The 19,016-nt window shown below is 41.8% G+C and overlaps 1 protein-coding gene across 10 annotated transcripts in view; it reads left to right on the forward strand.

Annotated features, from left to right (window-relative positions):
* MTUS1 (microtubule associated scaffold protein 1) overlaps positions 1–19,016 on the forward strand; it is a 163,279-nt gene that overhangs the window by 66,862 nt on the left and 77,401 nt on the right. For 6 of the 10 annotated variants that reach the window (XR_011386321.1, XM_070068467.1, XM_051842585.2 and 3 more), the window contains one exon: positions 14,336–14,497. The exons of 1 other annotated variant lie outside the window; for it this stretch is intronic. Coding sequence is in view for 8 of the 9 variants with exons in the window: in XM_070068467.1 (XP_069924568.1) it covers positions 14,336–14,497 (162 nt within the window). In the remaining variant the exon portion in view is untranslated. Of the gene's footprint in view, positions 1–668; positions 832–14,041; positions 14,211–14,335; positions 14,498–16,967; positions 17,225–19,016 lie in introns of those variants that run through there. 3 more of the 10 variants (XM_051842589.2, XM_008251057.4, XM_008251076.4) reach the window with 3 other exon arrangements.

Genomic DNA, 19,016 nt, shown 5'->3' on the forward strand with positions numbered 1-19,016 from the left:
GTGAGATAGTATTGCTATTAATGGAAGTGTGGAGGGATGACGTTGACAGATGTTGGGGTGGATATTAGGAACTGTTACAGAGATAGTGAGATGAATGATAGATGTATTAAGAGGAGGTAATAGAGTATACAGTTGGATAAACAAGTGTATACTTAATGACCTAAGTTTGGGATTCATGGGCATATAAGTGAAATTTAAAGCCATGAGACTGAATGGGATCACTATGTGTGGTAGGAGAAATGGGTCCAGGAAACCTCTGGGGAGCTCCCTGGAAAGTACATCTTGTGTACTCCGTAGCTGAAGGGATTGGGGAAACAAGAATCAGAGGAGACCGAGATGGAACAGCCTGGAAGGGAGGAGGAAGTCAGCCAAGTCAAAGTGTTTCATGGAAAAAGGAGGCAACTGCACCAAAGTCTGCTGGCAGGACAATAGGGCAGCCAGGAACACAACTTGCAGCATGTCACAGAAAACCCAACCAAATGGCCTAAACCAGAGGATAGTGTGTTTAACAGGAAGTGTAGGGGTAGGCACTTCTGGGTGTGGTGAGTCAGTAATAATCATGTCTTTCCCTGCCCTCCTCCTGCCTCTGCCTGTTTGTTTTGTCATTGACTTTTCAGTTAGAATATGGTCGCTGAGAGTTCCACACATCTCAGCCTCCTGCTAGTGTGTTCAGAGGCTGGAAAGTTAAGGACAGTGCATCCCAGTAGAGGCTTTCTCCAGACATGCCTCTGTACACTTCTCAGGGAGGGGAAACCTTACACAGCAGCCCTGTAACCCTCACATCTTGTTGGCACAGACTGGATCACGTGGTCACCACCAGCATCAAGAAAGGTTGGGAAATGAGAGCTTGGCTGTTTAAACCTTCCTGCAGGATGTGTGCCCTGGAGATGGGGATGTGGAATGACAGTTGGGTAGCCAGGAAAGATTGTGCTGAGGCTGGATCCTTAAACATTTCAAAAATTGTATCAGCTTTGTAAATTTACTCTCTTGTCTACATTTATTATGCATCGATATGTTGGGGAAGGTGTATGCTGCTGATTGGACAGTATTGTTTTATCCTTTGTTTTACCATATGCCCTTTTTATTTGTATATGGTGATTTTTAAATTTAAAAAAGTTTCAGGTTATCAAATATATTGTTTCTTTCAATTTTTCCTTTATTTTCCCTACTCAAAGGGGAGGTCCATGCAGGTATTTCATATTGTTTCCATTTTCAAAAATCTTATTTACTGTTTGAGAGGCAGAGAGAAAGAACTCCCATCTACTGGATTACTCCCCAAATAATTGAAACTGGAAATAAGTATTGAAGCCAGGAGTTGGAGACTCATTCCAGTCTCCCATGTTGACTGCAGGCACCCACGTGTTTGGACCATCACTGCTGCCTTCCAGGGTCTATGTTAGCAGGAAATTGGAGTCAAAAACTGGAGCCAGGCTTCAAACCCAGGCACCACAATGTAGGAAATCAGTTTCTTAACTGCTAGGCCAAATGTCCGCCGTGGTTTCATTTGTAATCCCACCAGTAGTTTCTGGTTTCAATTTATTTTGATGGATGGTGCGAACTGGTTGCAATATTTATACAGTACTTGCTATGTTTGCATTTTTAAATCATGAACTCATACGAGGACCCAGGAGGTAAGTACCATTGTAAACAGCCCCATTCATATGCTTGAGGAGGTAGAAGCAGTGACTTGCTCCCAGCCAGCTCCAGCCTGTGGTGAAGCTGGGTTTGAACTTGAGCAGCCCTGCTACAGAGGGTTGACTTCCAACCACTCACTATGCCACACTGCTTCCCAGATTTGCATTTTAAAAAATCAGTGTTAGCCAGTTTGAAATATCTCTGTTCCCTCTTGAGGTTTTTGTATTTGAGATTTTTTTGCCCCATTTTATCACTCTGTAAATAGTTTTATGGTGATCATTGTTCTATCACTTTTTTTTTTTTTTTTTTGACAGGCAGAGTGGACAGTGAGAGAGAGAGACAGAGAGAAAGGTCTTCCTTTTGCCATTGGTTCACCCTCCAATGTCCCCCGCGGCCAGTGCACTGCAGCCGGCGCACCGCGCTGATCCGATGGCAGGAGCCAGGTGCTTCTCCTGGTCTCCCATGGGGTGCAGGGCCCAAGCACTTGGGCCATCCTCCACTGCACTCCCGGGCCACAGCAGAGGGCTGGCCTGGAAGAGGGGCAACCGGGACAGAATCCGGCGCCCCGACTGGGACTAGAACCCGGTGTGCCGGTGCCGCAAGGCGGAGGATTAGCCTATTGAGCTGCGGCGCCAGCCTCTATCACTTTTAATATCCCTTGCTACCTAGTTACACAAGTTTGTTTTCATGACTTTTTGGACTTTGAAAACATCACAAAATACACACTACATAGAATTGACTATTTTACCCTTTTTGGATGTGCAGTTCTATAATAATCAAGTACCTTTCTGTTGTGTAACTATCACCATCATCCATCTTCAGAACTTTTTTGTCTTCCCCACCTGAAATTCTATATTCAGTAAACACTAACTCCCAATTCTCCCTTTCTCCTGGGCCCTGACAGGTACAATTATACTTTCTCAGTTTGACTACTCCAGGATCCTCTTCTTAGGAAAATCGGACAGTATTTGTCCTTTTTTTTTTTTTTTTAAAGATTTTATTTATTTATTTGAAGTATTTGACCATGAGGGAGAAAGACAGAAAGGTCTTCCATCTGCTGGTCTGCTCCCCACATGGCCGCAATGGCCAGAGCTGAGCTGATCTGAAGCTGGGAGCCAGGAGCTTCCTTGGGGTCTCTCATGCAGGTGCAGGGGCCCAGCACTTGGGCCATCTTCTGCTGCTTTCCTAGGCCACAACAGAGAGCTGGATCGAAGTGGAGCGACTTGGACTAGGACTGGTGCCCATAAGGGATGCCAGCACTGCAGGTGGAGAATTAACCTACTGTGCCACAGCACTGGCCCCAGTATTTGACCTTTTGTGACTGGTTTGTTTCGCTTAGCATCATGTCTTCGAGGTTCATCCACATCATAACATGTGTCAAGATTTTATTAATTTTTGAGGCCAAATAATACTCTGCTGTTTGTATGTTGCACCTTTAGTTTATTCATTCATCTGTCCATGGGCATTTGGGTAGCTTCCATGTCTTGGCTTTCGTGACTGCTACTGCTGTATACATGGGTATTTGTGTCCTTGCTTTCAGTTCTTTGGATGTAAACTTAAATGTGGGATTGTTGGATCATAGGGTGAATTTGTGCTGTGCTTTTTTTAGATTTTACATTTCCACCAGCAGTGCTCAAGGACTCCAATTAATCCACATCTTTATCGCATCTCAGCCTTTTGGCTAAGATGAAGTGTAGCACCAATTACTACACATCTTTGCCAGTAATTTGTGTCTGTGTGTTTTTAAGTTTATAATAGCCATCCTGGCAGGTTCAAAATGACATCTCATTGAGGTTTTAATTTGCATTCCCCTAATTGCTAGTGATTTAAGCGTATTTTAATGTACCTGTGGGCCATTTGTATTAATTCTTTGGAGGAATGTCAGTTCAGTTCCTTCAGCCGTTTTAATGGGATTGTTTGCTTTTTGTTGTTGGAGTTGCAATCTTCTCATTATTTTTTCCAGAACATTTTGCCTTTTCTTAATGATTTTAGATGATTTAAAGTGTTGTTTTAAAAAAAACTCCCAATTCCACTTTAAAAATATTCACATTTAGGTCAAATTGGATAACATTCAATTAAGATATGAATTTAGGGAATAATTAACATGTATGTACACTTATTCAAATCTTTGTTTCCCTCATGTTTGAATTTTTTGAATAGGACTGGCACTTTTTCCATAAATTTATTCAGAGAAATATGATATGTATGCATATGTCTGTGTATGCAGCTGCTTCTTCTTGCTAAGTGCTTGTAAAGTCTGTTTTCTCTTGGGTATATAAGAAAGCTGTTGATACTGTTTAGTACTGACTTTTTAAGTATCCTATCCTGTTTATTTAAGTAACATACACACTAATACTCTATTGGAGCTAAATCCTTAGTACATTTATATTAGTGTTAGAGGAACTGGTCCTTTAAGGTTATTTTGGAATGAACCAGCAGCCAGTTTGAAGTATGTACAATTTATTTCTTTCATAACTTATTTTCAATTTTTTTATTGCTTTGGGTAGACTTTAATTTAAAAATAATTCCTGGGTGTTGTAGGTAATGACTGCAAGGGTCACCTTCTCTATATAGCTGCATTTAGAGATCCCAGGATGTAATTATCGCTGTAAACATAGTTTAATCTTTTATATTTTAACTATATCTATTCGGCAGTTAACTCTTCTCAAGTCCAGCAGTTAATGGTCCTGCCACCTGCTTGCCTTATTAATGTTTATATCATACAAACTGACCTCAGTAATCTGCTTTTCATTGTTGAGTTAAGATCCTCACTCCTCCAGCTCTGGCAGGTGCAATAGCCTCCTAACTTGTTTTCTGGATTTCAAACTCTTCAGTCAGTTTCATGGGCCCCACTACAGACCAGGTTCAGATGTAAATGGTGAGAAAGCAATGCCCTTCTCCCCATCTCTCCACCATGTCTATGATTAGAAGCAAAGATCGCAAATCTTAGTCTAGCATTTATTACGGAGAGAACTAATCCAACTGCTGGTTCACTCCCAAAATGCTTGCAACAGCTGAGCCAGGCTAAAGCCAGGAGCTGGGAACTCAAGCTTGGTCTCCCATGAAGATGGCAGGAACCCAGCTGTTCCAGCTGTCAACTTGCTGCCTCTGAAGGTGAACATTGCCTGGAAGCTATAATTGAAAGTGCACCTGGCCGGCGCCGTGGCTCACTAGGCTAATCCTCCGCCTTGCGGCACCGGCACAACGGGTTCTAGTCCCGGTCAGGGCACCGGATTCTGTCCCGGTTGCCCCTCTTCCAGGCCAGCTCTCTGCTGTGGCCCGGGAGTGCAGTGGAGAATGGCCCAAGTGCTTGGGCCCTGAACCCGCATGGGAGACCAGGATAAACACCTGGCTCCTGCCTTTGCATCAGCGCGGTGCGCCGGCCGCAGCGCACCAGCCGTGGCGGCCATTGGAGGGTGAACCAACGGCAAAAGGAAGACCTTTCTCTCTGTCTGTCTCTCTCACTGTCCACTCTGCCTGTCAAAAAAAAAAAAAGTGAACCTGAGACTTAAACCTAGGCACCTCCCATATGGGATATGGGTGTCCAAACAGTGTCTTAGCCACTACACCAAACACCTGCCATCATGGTTTGGCATTTAATGTCATTTCTCACCCAACTGTATCCATCTCTCCAGCCTCATTTTCTTTTTCTTCCCCATGAGATCTCTATTCCTGTAAGAAATGCAAACCACAACACAATATACCATATTTGGCTGGGATGCAATATCTTCTCTAGCGGTTTCTAATTTCTTGAAAACATTTGGTAGTGATTTCTGTTGTAAGATGTCAGGTGTTTCTAACAGTATACAAGTGAACTTTGTGATTACTTGAAGTTAACTTATTAGGGAAGCCAGTAAGTACTTGTATAACACACCCCCTCATGTGAATCCATTGTCCAGATTTTATTAAGTTAATATACAAAGGAACTTCAAAAATCCCATGGAAACTGAAATTAAAATGTTTATCTGTTGAAATCTTTACTTAATATATACTAAATTGATCTTCTGTATATAAAGATAATTGAAAATGAATCTTTATGTGAATGGGATGGGAGAGGGAGTGGGAAATGGGAGGGTTGCGGGTGAGAGGGAAGTTATGGGGGGGAAGCTACTGTAATCTGAAAGCTGTACTTTGGAAATTTATATTTATTAAATAGAAGTTAAAAAATGTTTATATTGGTACTCTGACTTTTGAAATCCAAGCATTCAAGGAGTCTTGAAAAAGTTCATAGAAAATGTGTCATATAAAAAAAAGTACCTGGTTTTCAAAATTTCTTGGACCAGAATGAACTTATCCTTTAATTATCTTTTCCATGAACTTTTTGTAGTATGTCTTCTAAAGTTCTAGTCAGTCTTTTTTGTTGTTGTTAGCTAATTGAAATTCATCTTCAAAACCCTTGAACTTTACCAGTTGTAAAGAATGACACATTATTTTCTCAGTTCTGAATAGTCTTGTGAAAAATACGCCAAAACTGACTTGATGTGTGTACAGTTGATAGGTCAGAGAAGAAAAATTGCTTTGACTGGCAGATGTTTCCACAGTTCTGGAAACTGCTCTCATTACTTGAAAGGTCTTCCCTAAGCAGTGTGGGCCCTACCTTTCCCAGGCCTTTCCTTAAAGAATGGAGTTGAGATACACCGTTACATACCTATGAAAGTCGTGGGAGCTTGCTCCTAGAGAATGAGTCATTTAATTTAAGTGCCAGAACAAAGGGGTACCACTCAGGAGTTCAGTCTGTGTCTTTAATTTCCAGTCCTAGGAAACATCCAAATAATGGAATTATAAATAGCTTTCCAGGAGTAAAATGTCTGTTTCCATTATAACCATATAAAATCATCAATTAAAGCTTTGACTTCTTTCTTGAGTTTCTTCTTAATAAAAGTGAAAGAATTGAAGAAAATAAACATAGGAATTCAAGTATTTGTTAGAATCTATTTACTGATCCAACGTGTCATTTCTTGGTTTCTTTAACTTCAGTGTCTTTGATTAAATTTGACCTCAATTATCATTAAAATATCTATACTATCTGAAGCAATCTACAGAGTCAATGCAATCCCTAAAAATAATACCAGTGACATTCTTTACAGAACTAGGAAAAGCAATCCTAAAATTCGTATAGAATCACAAAAGACCCAGAATAGCCAAAGTGATCCTCAACAAGAAAAATCGGGCTGGAGGCATCACAATGCCTGACTTCAAAGCACACTACAAAGATAGACTAATCAAGATAGCATGGTACTGGCATAGAAACTGCTACATAGATCAGTGGAACAGAAGAGAGCCCAGAAATTAATCCACATACATACAGCCAACTGATTTTAGAAAAAAGTGCTCAGACCATATAGTGGAGTAAGGATAACCTCTTCAACAATGGTGTTGGCAAAATTGGATGTACATATGTAGAAGAATGAAATTAGATCCATACCTCTCACCATATGCAAATAGCAACTCAAGACGCATCAAAGACCTAAATTTAAGACTTGAGACTATGAAGTCTGGAAGAACACATAGGGGAAATGCTCCAAGACATTGGTGTAAGGGATGACTTCTTGGACAAGACCACCAAACCACAGGCAACAAAAGCAAAACTTAACAAATGGAACTATATCAAACTCAGAAGCTTTTGCACAGCAAAGGAGTGAAGAGACACATAACAGAATGGGAAAAAATATTTGCAAACCACCTGTCTGACAAAGGATTAATGTTCTGAATGTATCTGCAATTTTAAAAACTCTACAACAGAAAAAGCAAGCAATCCAGTTGAGAAATGGGCAAAGGACTTCAATAGACAGTTCTCAAAAGAAGAAATACAAATGGCCAGGAATATATGAAAAAATGTTCAACATCACTAGCCATCATGGAAATGCAAATCAAAAGCATAATGAGATCACCTTACCTCTGTCAGAATGGCTCAATCTAAAACACAGTGAGGAACAAATGCAGGCAAGGATGTGGACAAAGGGGAACGCTTATATGCTGTTGGTGGGAATGTAAATTAGTGCAGCCAGTGTGGAAATTTCTTTCTTTTCTTTTTTTTTTTTTTTTTTGACAAGCAGAGTTAGAAAGAGACAAATCTTGCTTTTCCATTGGTTCACCCCCCAAATGGCCGCTACAGCCAGCGCGCTGCGCCGACCCAAAGCCAGGAGCCAGGTGCTTCTCCTGGTCTCCCATGCAGGTGAAGGACCCAAGCACTTGGGCCATCCTCCACTGCCTTCCCAGGCCACAGCAGAGAGCTGGACTGGAAGAGGAGTGACCGGGACAGAATCTGGTGCCCCAACTGGGACTAGAACCCGGGGTACCAGCACCGCAGGCGGAGGATTAGCCAAGTGAGCCATGGTGCCGGCCACTGTGGAAATTTGTAAAACTAGAAAGAGACTTGCCATAAAATGCAGCAATTCCACTACGGGGTATACACCAAAAAGAATTGAGCACAATGAATGAAACAGATAGATGCAGCACTGTGTTTATAGCAACGCTGTTCACATTAGCCAAAGTTTGGAATCAACCAACGTTTCCATAAGATGAATGGATAAAGAAAATGTGGTATATACACATAATGGAATGTTATTCAGCTATAGAAAAGAATGAAATTCTGCCATTTGCAGGAAAATGGACATAAATGGAGGACATCATATCGAGTGAAAGAAGCCAGACCCAGAAAGACAAATACCACATGTTCTCTCTTGTATGTGGGAGCTAAAATCTTAAAAGGCATCAAGAAAGAAAAAAAATTTTTTTGTATGTATCAGTACTGCTGCACGTATAGCTTTGTAAAACTTTTTTTATACCTTTGTCAACCTATGGTTAAATATGTTACTATAATTTTAATGATCTGTGGTTACTTTAAAACTTACTGCATATTGGTGAAATGGTCACTTTTCCATTCAGTTGTTATTATAGCTGTTGTCTGTATTTCCACTAACCCAGGGTCTTTATGGTTTTTACTGGCTAAACTTATTATTTGGTGAAGCTTTAAGCCTTTTTACTGTAATATAAGTTTAAAACATGTTATCTTAAAAACTAAAAAAGAAATCAAAAAAGGAATGCAGGCAAGAGGATGGGGCAGGAGATACAAAGGGGATATCATTATATTCTTAGAATTGTATCTACAAATCATATTGAATCTGTTGAGAACTAAAAATTGAAAAATAGATTTGATCCCATTGTGTATATTTGGTGTAGTAGTTGAGCTCTAGGCTCCTGACCTTTGGCCTGGCACAGCCATGGTTGCTATAGGCACTTGGGGAGTGAACCAGCGGATGGAAGATCTTACTTCATCTGCCTCTCTGTGGCTGGCTCTCTCTGCATTTCAAAGAAAATGAAAATATAAATTTTAAAAAACGTAAAAAGTTGAATCCATTGACTCCAATAATATTTGTTAACTTTTATTATAAAATACGCTTATTTTAGAAAGATTTTTCATCTGGAGTCATCTGTAAGTGCTAAGCAAGGATGAAGAGAAAACCCCTCAGCCCTGCCGCTTCCCTCCGTTCCTGCATGTCCCACTGTGCTGTGCCAATGACAGTTGCATATATCTGTGGTGCATGGCTCAGGACTTTGTCAGTAGGTAGGTCAGTATAACCTTGAAAGATAGAATGTTCTTCTGCTTGAGAGGTCATACAAAAATGGAGCTCTTATTTCTACAGTTCAATTTTATTTTTGGTGTTGAACTTTCAGTCTAATTGCAACACAATTGGGAGTTTTTCTATACCTAGTCTGGTAATTTCTCAGTGACATCTGATAATTTGGTGGCATTCAATCATTTCCTACCTTTCATAACTACCACTGCTTTCTCCAAGTCCTATTTCTTTGCCTTTGTTTGTCTTGTCTTTTTTTGGTAAGAATTCCTAACATGAGATCTACCCTCTTAACAAATTTTTAAGTGCATAACACAGTATTGTTAAACACAGGCATTGTCCTTTTTTTTTTTTTTTTTTTTAAAAAAAGAAAGCTTTGATCACTGTACCCCCAAGGAGGAGATCTCCTTCTCTGACAACTTGGTCCTTTCTTTTTTTTTTTTTCTTTAGATTTATTTTATTTGAAAATCAGAATTACATAGAGGAGAGGTACCATCTGATGGTTCACTCCCCAATTGGCCACAATGGCCGGAGCTGCACCAGGGTCTCTCACACAGGTCCAGGGGCCCAAGGACTTGGGCCATCCTCCACTGCCCGCCCAGGCCACAGCAGAGAGCTGGATCAAAAGTGCAGCAGCCGGGACTGGAACCGGCGCCCACATGGGATGCCGGTGCTTCAGGCCAGGGCGTTAACATGCTGCGCCACAGCGCCAGCCCCCCTAGCAATCTCTTGACCTTATTTATTATGCATTATGAAACTATATACCTATTGAATAATTTCCTATTGTCTGCCCTCCCCATCCCTTGCTGTCCCTGGAAAGCATCATTCTACTGTTTCTAGAAAGTAGAGTGATGTTAACATTGTCCTTTTTTTTCACTTCATAAACCTTCCCTTTGGCATTTCTTTGCAAGGTATTCTTTACTGATTGTTGCTGAGCACAGTACACTTAATCAGGTTTTCTTTCCTTTCCTTTTTTAAAGATTGATTGATTGATTGATTTGAAAGGCAGAATTCAGAGAGGGAAAGACAGAGTGAGATCTTACATCTGCTGGTTCACTCCTCAGATGACTTAACAGCCAGGGCTGGGCCAATCCAAAGCAAGGAGCCTTATCCAGGTCTCCCATGTGGGTTCAGGGGTCCAAGCAGTTGGGCCATCTTCGACTGCTTTCCCAGGTGCATTAGTGCGGAGCCGGATTGGAAGTAGAGCAGCTGGGACAGCATCACTCATATGTGATGCTGGTATCGCAGGAAGAGGCTTAACCCACCATGCTGCAGTGTGGGCCCCTAATCAGGTTTTCATAGTAAATTGATTGGGTAGTGTGGATATAGTTCAAATCCCATAGACTCTGTTTTTCTGTATAAGGGAGAGTATAAATATTATTCCTTTCAGATTTTCCCCAGGCAAAAATGGTAATAATTAAGGAATCAAAACAAATCCATTGTCTGTAAGTCTATGATAAATGTATGAGCTGAAGATAAACAACTCAGTCCAACAATATCTCTGCAAGTAGATCTTCAGTCTTTATCTTTCACATCTGGATCAGTTACACCACGTGGCCTAAATGGGGAAATGTCACCTTCTCAGGACCGTGAGCCGGAGGAGTCCTGCATTGATTTCACTGTGCGAGAGCTGGGTGCTCAGGTTACTGGCAGTTTCTCTGCCCTGTATCGCCAGGTCTTTCTGTGTCACTTACGCTGTGTATGCTTTTTAGCTTCTGTATCCGAAATGCACTTATAACTACTTTAGGGCAACATTCAAATTAAGTGAAACGTTGGGGCTGCTGGTGAAACACTCGAATGCCTTGGTTGTAGCCGTACTATTTTTATCATTCCTCTACTGAGAAGTAGGGCTCAGGATGGAACTCTGCCACCTCTGAGCCCAGTACCCCTTCCTCTACTTGCAGTGCTCCCCTTCTGTGGCACAGAGGAGGGCACCTTGGGTTGCTGGTTGGGTGCCTGGATTCCAGCCCTCACTGTCCCAGATGAGGTTTGTGACTTAAGTAAGTTATGTAACCACTGACTAGTTTTCTCCTCTGTAAACTGGAAAAATAATCATAATCTGCTGTTAGGTTTACTCTCTATCAAAGAGCAAATCTTTGCTGAAATAGACATAATCTAGGCTCCTCAGTGCTCACTAGTCAAGAGTGTTGATGGAATGGGGAAGACACTGGCTAGGAGGTGGAGGGGTGGGGCTGGGTGAGAGTGGCAGTGAGGCTTGTGAAGATGGGATGGGGAATGGCCTCTGGGCACCGGGGTAGGCTTGCTTCCGGTGCAGGCTGTGTGTTGGACACTTCGAGTATCCTGACAAATGCCGTGAAGACCTGTGATACTTTCAGAAGCCAAGCTAGGAGGCCTGCTTTCTGAAGCAGCAGCTGATTTTTAAAACTTCATGAGCCTTGACTGTATTGTGGTCCAGAAGTTTTGATCAGTTCCTTGTATTGGGTGCTCATCGATGTTTTTGTTGAAGTTGCAGCAGTTTGATAAATTTCTGTTCAAAACCTGTTTTGCTTCCTTTCCTCCAAAAGCAAGCAAAACTGGTGGCTAGATAGAAAGTCACGTGGGTAACTAGCTAATATTTGCTAATCACTGGAAAGGATGTAAACAAGATTATCTCCTTTTCTTGTAGTTACACTGAAGAGTCAAATCATCTTGTAAAAGTGAGTTACATGTTTCATGCTTCCATGGAGATATGAAAGCAGACATTATCATAATTTACTGTTGTCATTAAAATAAAAGTTCATTAAGCAAACACTACGTCTTACTCTATGCTAGACACTTGGCTCGATCCCAAGGGACAGCATTTACTAAGGAACCAGTCCTGCTCTCAGGGACCTCAGAGGAGCAGAGCTGATTGTCAGAAGGAAGTACGTGGCATGTGAGGGTGTCCCTGGGAGGAAAGGCCCACACTGCTGCTGGAGTTGAGGGTGTGTTTTCCTTACCAGGGCTTCTCGTTAGAATTCTGATTGTGATCCAATAGATGTGTGGTGGAGCTTCAGATGAGTAGCAAAGATTCAGAACAGAGCCATCAACTGGCTTTATATTCACTGGTCAGAGACAGGGTATTGGATGGAAAGGAGGCTGTTGAAGTAGCACTGATGAGCATGCACAGGGAAGTAACATAGCCTTGAAAAAGACCAAACGAAGGCTGTGGTGTTGAGGGGTGGGGGTGCGGGTTAGTTGGGCTGGGGCTTGGATGTGAGAGGAATCATCCTTACAATGGCCTCTGGTGACTTTAAATATTAAGAGGATTAAAGAAAATATCACCACCTTGTAGATAATGGGCAATCTCAAATTTTAATTTAGATCAGTCCTTTTTCATATAAAGGAGATCAACTTGATGGTGTTGGAAAGGATGGAAGGACAGGACTGTTGGAGTCTGCTATGGTCTGGGCAAGATGTAAGGAGAGAATGAGGACCCCCAGGATTCAGATTGAGAAGAGGAAGACTGTTTAAAAGGAAGTGATGTGTCCAAGACAGTAGAGCAGCACGTGGTACGCCCAGATGTGAGAGTGAACACTGGGTTGACTGGAGCAGAGCACGTGCGGATGTGAAAGAATAGTGCAGGGGTCAGGCAGCAGCCAGGGAGAACTGTACTGTGATGATTTCAATTGACAGACCTCTAAGGGATTTGTCCTTTTCCTCTGTTCACGTGAGATGTGATGAGCTCACTGGCACAGAGAAGGGAGCCTGAGCTTCCAGCAGCGACATTTTACTCAGAGCGCCATTCGTAATATGACACAGTAGTGTTTCAGGGGAAGGTCCTTTTCAATTCCCAATACTCTGTAGATGTGTAATGCTGGTAGCGCTGAGAGACTTGGTGCTCCTTGTAGGTGGATCTGGGGAAGAAAGGAGGATTCTAATGCAATGAGACTATGAAAAAAGGAGAAAGGGAGCTATAATTGGCATCGATAGGAGGGAGGTGTCTGTCCATGTTGAAACACTCAAAGAATTTAAAATGTGAGTGGCAGGGACTGGCTTTTCTCATAGTGTTTAAGGTGCCACTTAGAATACCCACGTATCTTATCAGAGTGCCTGGGTTGGAGTCCTGGTTCCGCTTGCATTTCCAGCTTCTGGCTCACATGCACCCTTGCAGGCAGCAGGTGATGGCTCAAATATCTGGGTCTCTGACAACCATGTGAGAGCCCCATTTGGATTTCCCAGCTCTTTGCTTCAACCTGACCAGCCCCAGCCATGGTGGGCATTTGGGGAGTGAACCACTGGGTGCAAGATCCTTTCTCACTGTCTCTTTCAACTATAATATAAATAAAGAAAATTTTAAAATTTGAGTGGCATTAGGATTCAGAAGGAGGATAGGGCTGCAGGCATGAATTTGAGATTCATCTTTAAGCATGGTTAAAGGAACGTTAGTAGACTTTGCAAGGGGATGAATCTGGAGAGGGCTATGAGCAAAGAGCAGCAGATTGAAATTGGGGATTTTGGGCAGCAGGTATGAGCATCAGACTAGAGTGGTGTCAAAGGGTAGAGAGTATACATGTTTCTCTGCTGACGGGAAACACTTGGTGGTGCAGGAAAGAGTTGGGAATCAGTGCAAAGACGATAAAAGTTTGGCAAATAAAACTTGGTGAGTAACAAAGATGAGATGAAGAAAGAATATTAATATAGCACCACCTGGTGTTAGGCCATAGGCATTTTTCAAAATGTTTTGATCAATTTTTTTTTCTTGTTTTAGTTGTTTTCAAATTTTCATCTATTTACATGTGTGTATTTTTTTCTGGTAGCCTAGTGTGTGCACAGACTAATTTGTTTTAATTAGCAATGGGAGGAGGGTCATATCTGTTTATTCTTTGATTTCAACTGTGCCAACAGCTTTGCTCATGTGATTTTCCTTGAGAGAAGATATATACCCTTCACAGGGTTATGTGAACTTCCAACTTCTCATATCCCAGTCGCCTTATCATCTCTACTCTTCTGCCCTGAGTGCAGACGACATACATGTGTCTCTAAAGCTTTCCTCTTTGAGCTGAAGTCACGTAAGGGGTGAATGCTTGTTTGGCTTTCTCACTCGGTTGATGGGGGAGAAGTTTGAGCTTACAAGCTTAAAGCTCTGAGCTTTAAAATGAATAGCAGTGGAAACTTTTTTTTTTTTTTTTTGATATTCCAAGGAAAACCTGCATCCTTGAAAACGGCACAGCCCTCTTGGATGAACTTGCCTAGACCACTCCCCAAATCCAAAGCCTCTTTGAAGAGCTCGGTGCTGCGGAAGACAGGAAGCACCCACTCGGTTGCCAGCACCCACAGTGAGCAGAGCACTTACAGCAATAACTGTAAGTCCATCTCAGGTCTAACTTTGGGGTTGTTGATACAGTAGTTACAAGAAAAACAGCTGCACTACAAGATAAATGGTAGATGTTTTGTTTCTGTGCTTAGGGAAACATAGGCACGCTGTTTCCTGGGAATTGTTCTGAAAGTTTGGCAGGAAAACCAAATTCTTTGAAAAACATTCTCTCTTGAATGGGCAGTGAAACTGAAATCATTATGTGTCAAAAGCACCTGGTTTATTGTTGACACCTGGTATTATCTTTTGTATGAAGGATTCTGAAGTACATCGTTTGAAGAGGGGCTGTTTTGGGGTTGTTTAAGGTGAGAATAGCAGTCCAGGGCCTCGTGGAGCCCAGCTGGAAATCAGAGAAAAGATTATTTTAGTTTCACTTATTTTATAGCAGACTGCATTTTATAGACACACAACATTTCAAAATGTTCATTGGAAAAACAAAACTAAAAGTAAGTTTATTTTTGTGCAAAAAATTTTTGAAATCCTTACATAGTTTTTTCATTATATCATTTTTCATGTACTTTCTGAAGATTCTTTGTATATTTAGTAATCTTTTACTTTGCACGTTAGATTCAGTATAATATGACTAATATATTATAACTTCAAGCCCAATTCTAAATGATTTTATTTATTTATTTGAGAGAGTTACAGAGAGGTCTTTATTCTGCTGGTTTACTCCCCAAATGGCCAGAACGGCTGGAGCTGGGCTGATCCGATGCCAGAAGCCGGGAGCTTCTTCCGGGTCTCCCATGCTGGTGCAGGGGCCCAAACACTTGGACCATCTTCCACTGCTTTTCCAGGCCATAAGCAGGGAGCTGAATCAGAAGATGAGCAGCTGGGACACCAATCCAGCACCCATATGGGATGCCAGCCCTGCAGGCAGAGGTTTAACCTACTATGCCACAGTGCTGGCCCCTCTAAATGATTTTTTAAAGAATATTTCATTTATTTGAAAGGCAGAGTGACAGAAAGAGCTAGTTCACTCCTCAAATGGCTGCAACAGCTGGGGCTGGTCCAGGCCCAAGCCAGGAGCTCAAAACTCCCTTTTGGCCTCCCACTTGGATTGCAGAGGCCCAAGTATTAGGCCATCTTACTCTGCCATCCCAGGCACATGAGCAGGAAGCTCCATCAGAAGTGGACCAGTCAGGACTTGAACTGGTGCTTCAGTATCGTCTGTAAATGATGGCTTAACTCGCTACCCATGATGCTAGTTCCTGTAAATGATTTAAACTTTAAAATTAAAGTTTCAGCTAGTGCCAATTCTGTTTTGTTTGTATAAAATTGGTAAGTTATTTGAACTGTCCTTTTAATTGCAAAGATGTATTTGGACTAAGTACTTACCTCATTTTCTTCTCCTCAAATAATACATGAATTAATTCACATGGTTGTGAAGTCTCTGCCCTGCACAGCCACTGCAATAGGTGAGTGAGGGAAATGGCATACAGAGACATGGTGCTTATTTTAAGTAGTTACCATGACTAGAACACCACGCTGAACAGATACAAGCCTGTGGGTAGGAGAAGATGGGTGGTGGTTCTACTTTAGGGTCAGGAAAATTCCCCCTTTTAATTAGGAGACAGGTACAAAGTAGAGAAACGGTTATGGAATCCTCTGAATGTGGAGCAGTATTAGTTACCAGATGTTGTTTGATTATTTTCGCCTTAATTGCTGCTGTTCCCCTGACTTCACATATGGAGTTACTGAGGCTCAGAGACGTTGTTACTCCTCCAAAGTCACATAGCCAGTACGTGATAGAATTGTTTATGGATGACAGGCACTGAATTAATGACTGAATTAATGAGCACACTTCTGACGGGTCATGGAGCAGCAGCAGCAGCCAGTCTCATGACAGTACAGCCTGCATACCGGCACGTTGAAACACTGGGATATGTTATTTAAATGGGATTATTACCTGCTTGCTGCTTGAATTTTGAAGTTGTGGCAAAAAGCAAAAAGGTTTGCTTATAGCAGCTAGTTCTCTTTGAATTTGCAAAAGTCATGCACACGTGGCAGGCCACACTTCTGGCTTTCTGTCCGGCAATGTACATTTAAAAATAAAACTGCCAAAAGCAGAGTCACCAACCTGCTCTGCAGGGAAGACCCTTGCCATGGACTTTGTAGCACTGGGAGCAGACACATCCTCTAGTGCTTTTGTGATCCGGTGCTGGCCGTCGCCAGCCATGTTAACTTGGCCACCGTCTCACTGCCGTGTCTGACACTCCTAAGGAGGTTGTAAAATGCCTTTGTCTGTGGCTTTTTGTTTTTCAACAAAGGGGTTTACCGTACACCCACTGAGCCTGTCTAGTAGCCAAGGGTCCGTGTTGTAGATTGAGCATTCAAATCAATGAGTCTCCTTCTCAGTTTGATTTGCTAGCTGGTGAAATCTGTTGTGTGTAGTGCCTTGGAGCTTACAGGTTTTTTTTTTTTTTTTCCCTCCCTCCATTCAAATTCACTAAGAGCAAGCATGAGGCATATGAGAGTGAACATGGCTGCAGTTTTTCCTGCATAAGCTTGCTCTGATCCTTTTAAATGACTATACCAGGAGGATTTCGCAGTTGTACAGAAACTGATATTTCTTCACAAATCTTCATCAATTCTACACTCACCCCGCCGCCTGGTTCAGAGAGGGACTATGATGCCACCTTATTGACACTGCTGGTCGTGGGATCCTACAGCCTTTGTATAATTCCTTTGTTAGCCACGTTTACTGGGAAAAGAAGTAGGTCAATGATTTCTGGTTTGATTCCTTTCTTTGTAAGCATGCTTAGATTTTTTCATTCAACAAATTCATTAATGATCTCTTCGTTGCTATTTTTGTAAATTGTACTTTATGTTAATTGTAGTATTTCTTGGGTATATTGATGTGTATTTAAGATGTAAAGTGCCGCTCCATACAACCATGCTTATTGTACTTTTCATGTATTTGGGAGCTCTTAACACAATTCAGCAGCATTGGCACTGTTCTTGGCAATGAAATTATCTTATCAAAGACTACTTGATGGTTTAATTTCTGATTAACTGACTAGCGTTTTTGTGTGTGTGTGTGTGTGTATGTAGCTTATAGTTGTGTGAGCTTTTCCTAGAAGTAAAATTGGAATATCACATCTTTGATTATTCTCCTCAATTGTAACTCCAAATATTAAACATACATATTTTTTAAAGGCTACCTCCAAATACAAAAAAATCATTTTCGAGTTGAAATCTACCTTCTTAGGATAATAAAGGGTCATGGTAGGGAATAACAGCCTTTGTTCAGCGTTGTGATCACATCAGTGCACACGCTGGAACTCTTTTTAGGGGTGTTGTTTTCTGGCTTTGTTTGCTTGTTTCTTCGTGATTGTTAGTGGCAACATTTAAGAACTGCTGAGACAGCACAGTGCTGTTGTAAAATTACTGTTTGGTTCTTGATATGTTGTGATGCAATTGAAATAGCATTGCCAAATGTTAAAATGACTGAATCGAGATATAGAAGACAATCATTTTTTCTTTTGGGGGAATTTTGGTAGATCCTTTGTGTGTGTCCTTTCAAGCATAGAAAATGTTCAAACATTGGTTTCCTTTTGGATAGTAGCATAAAGCATTGCAGAGTAGTTTCTGTACTAAATGCTCATTTATAAAGGTTAAACATGGTAAGACTTTAATATCTAACAGATACCCAACATCCAGGTTTTAAGCCCATTAAAGTAAATGGATAACAATGAACTCTATATGAGCACTATGAACCACTGTGTAATTTAGGTTTTCGGAGAGTATATAATTTTGCCACATTCCTAGGGATATCAAGTCCAAAGCTTCCTTCCTCTGCCTCTTTGGCCACAGAAATATATTTGTTTTTGAGAGAGGGGGAGAGAGCAAGTGAACTGACAAGGGAAAATGTAAGATACGCAAACCAAAGCTATTTGTCTCTGTTGGAAATAGGAGCTCAGCCGAGGCTGACTAAATAAAGAGCTGGAGCACTCCTTTCCTTCACCCTCGTAGCCAACCCTGGCTGAGTCCCAGATCCTCGGAGGCAGAGAGAAGGGCACTCAGCTCAGACCCATCCTGGTTCTCCTGCTAACACTGGAGAATTTGGACAAGGGCTGTGCTCTCTGAGACTCTTGATCCTCACCTGGGCTATCATCTGCTGCCTCTCAGGGTGTGAATTAGCAGGAAGCCAGAATAGGAGCAGATCTGGGACTTAAACCCTGGCACTCCAGTATGGGATGTGGGTGTCCCATGTGGCAGCTCAACTGCTGTGCCAAGTGTCTGCCCCACCTCTTTGATTTTCTTCACTGCAGTGGTGATGCCTAGTAATTTGGTGGGTGGGTGAGGGCTGTTTTGAAGGACCTACTTTTAGGTTTGTCCTTGCATAGCAGAAAAGATGTTAGCCTACCCACCAGCCCTGGTTAGTGAATAGGAATCTCTTGAAGGGCAGAGTTGCAGGTTTCTAGGCCTGCTTCCAGGTTAAGGGGAGAAGTCTTATGCTTGACTTGCCATGTCTGCCATAGATGGCTGAGAGATGAAAGACAGAT

Source organism: Oryctolagus cuniculus, chromosome 2 (genome assembly GCF_964237555.1).
Source record: "Oryctolagus cuniculus chromosome 2, mOryCun1.1, whole genome shotgun sequence".
NCBI classification, from domain to species: domain Eukaryota; kingdom Metazoa; phylum Chordata; class Mammalia; order Lagomorpha; family Leporidae; genus Oryctolagus; species Oryctolagus cuniculus.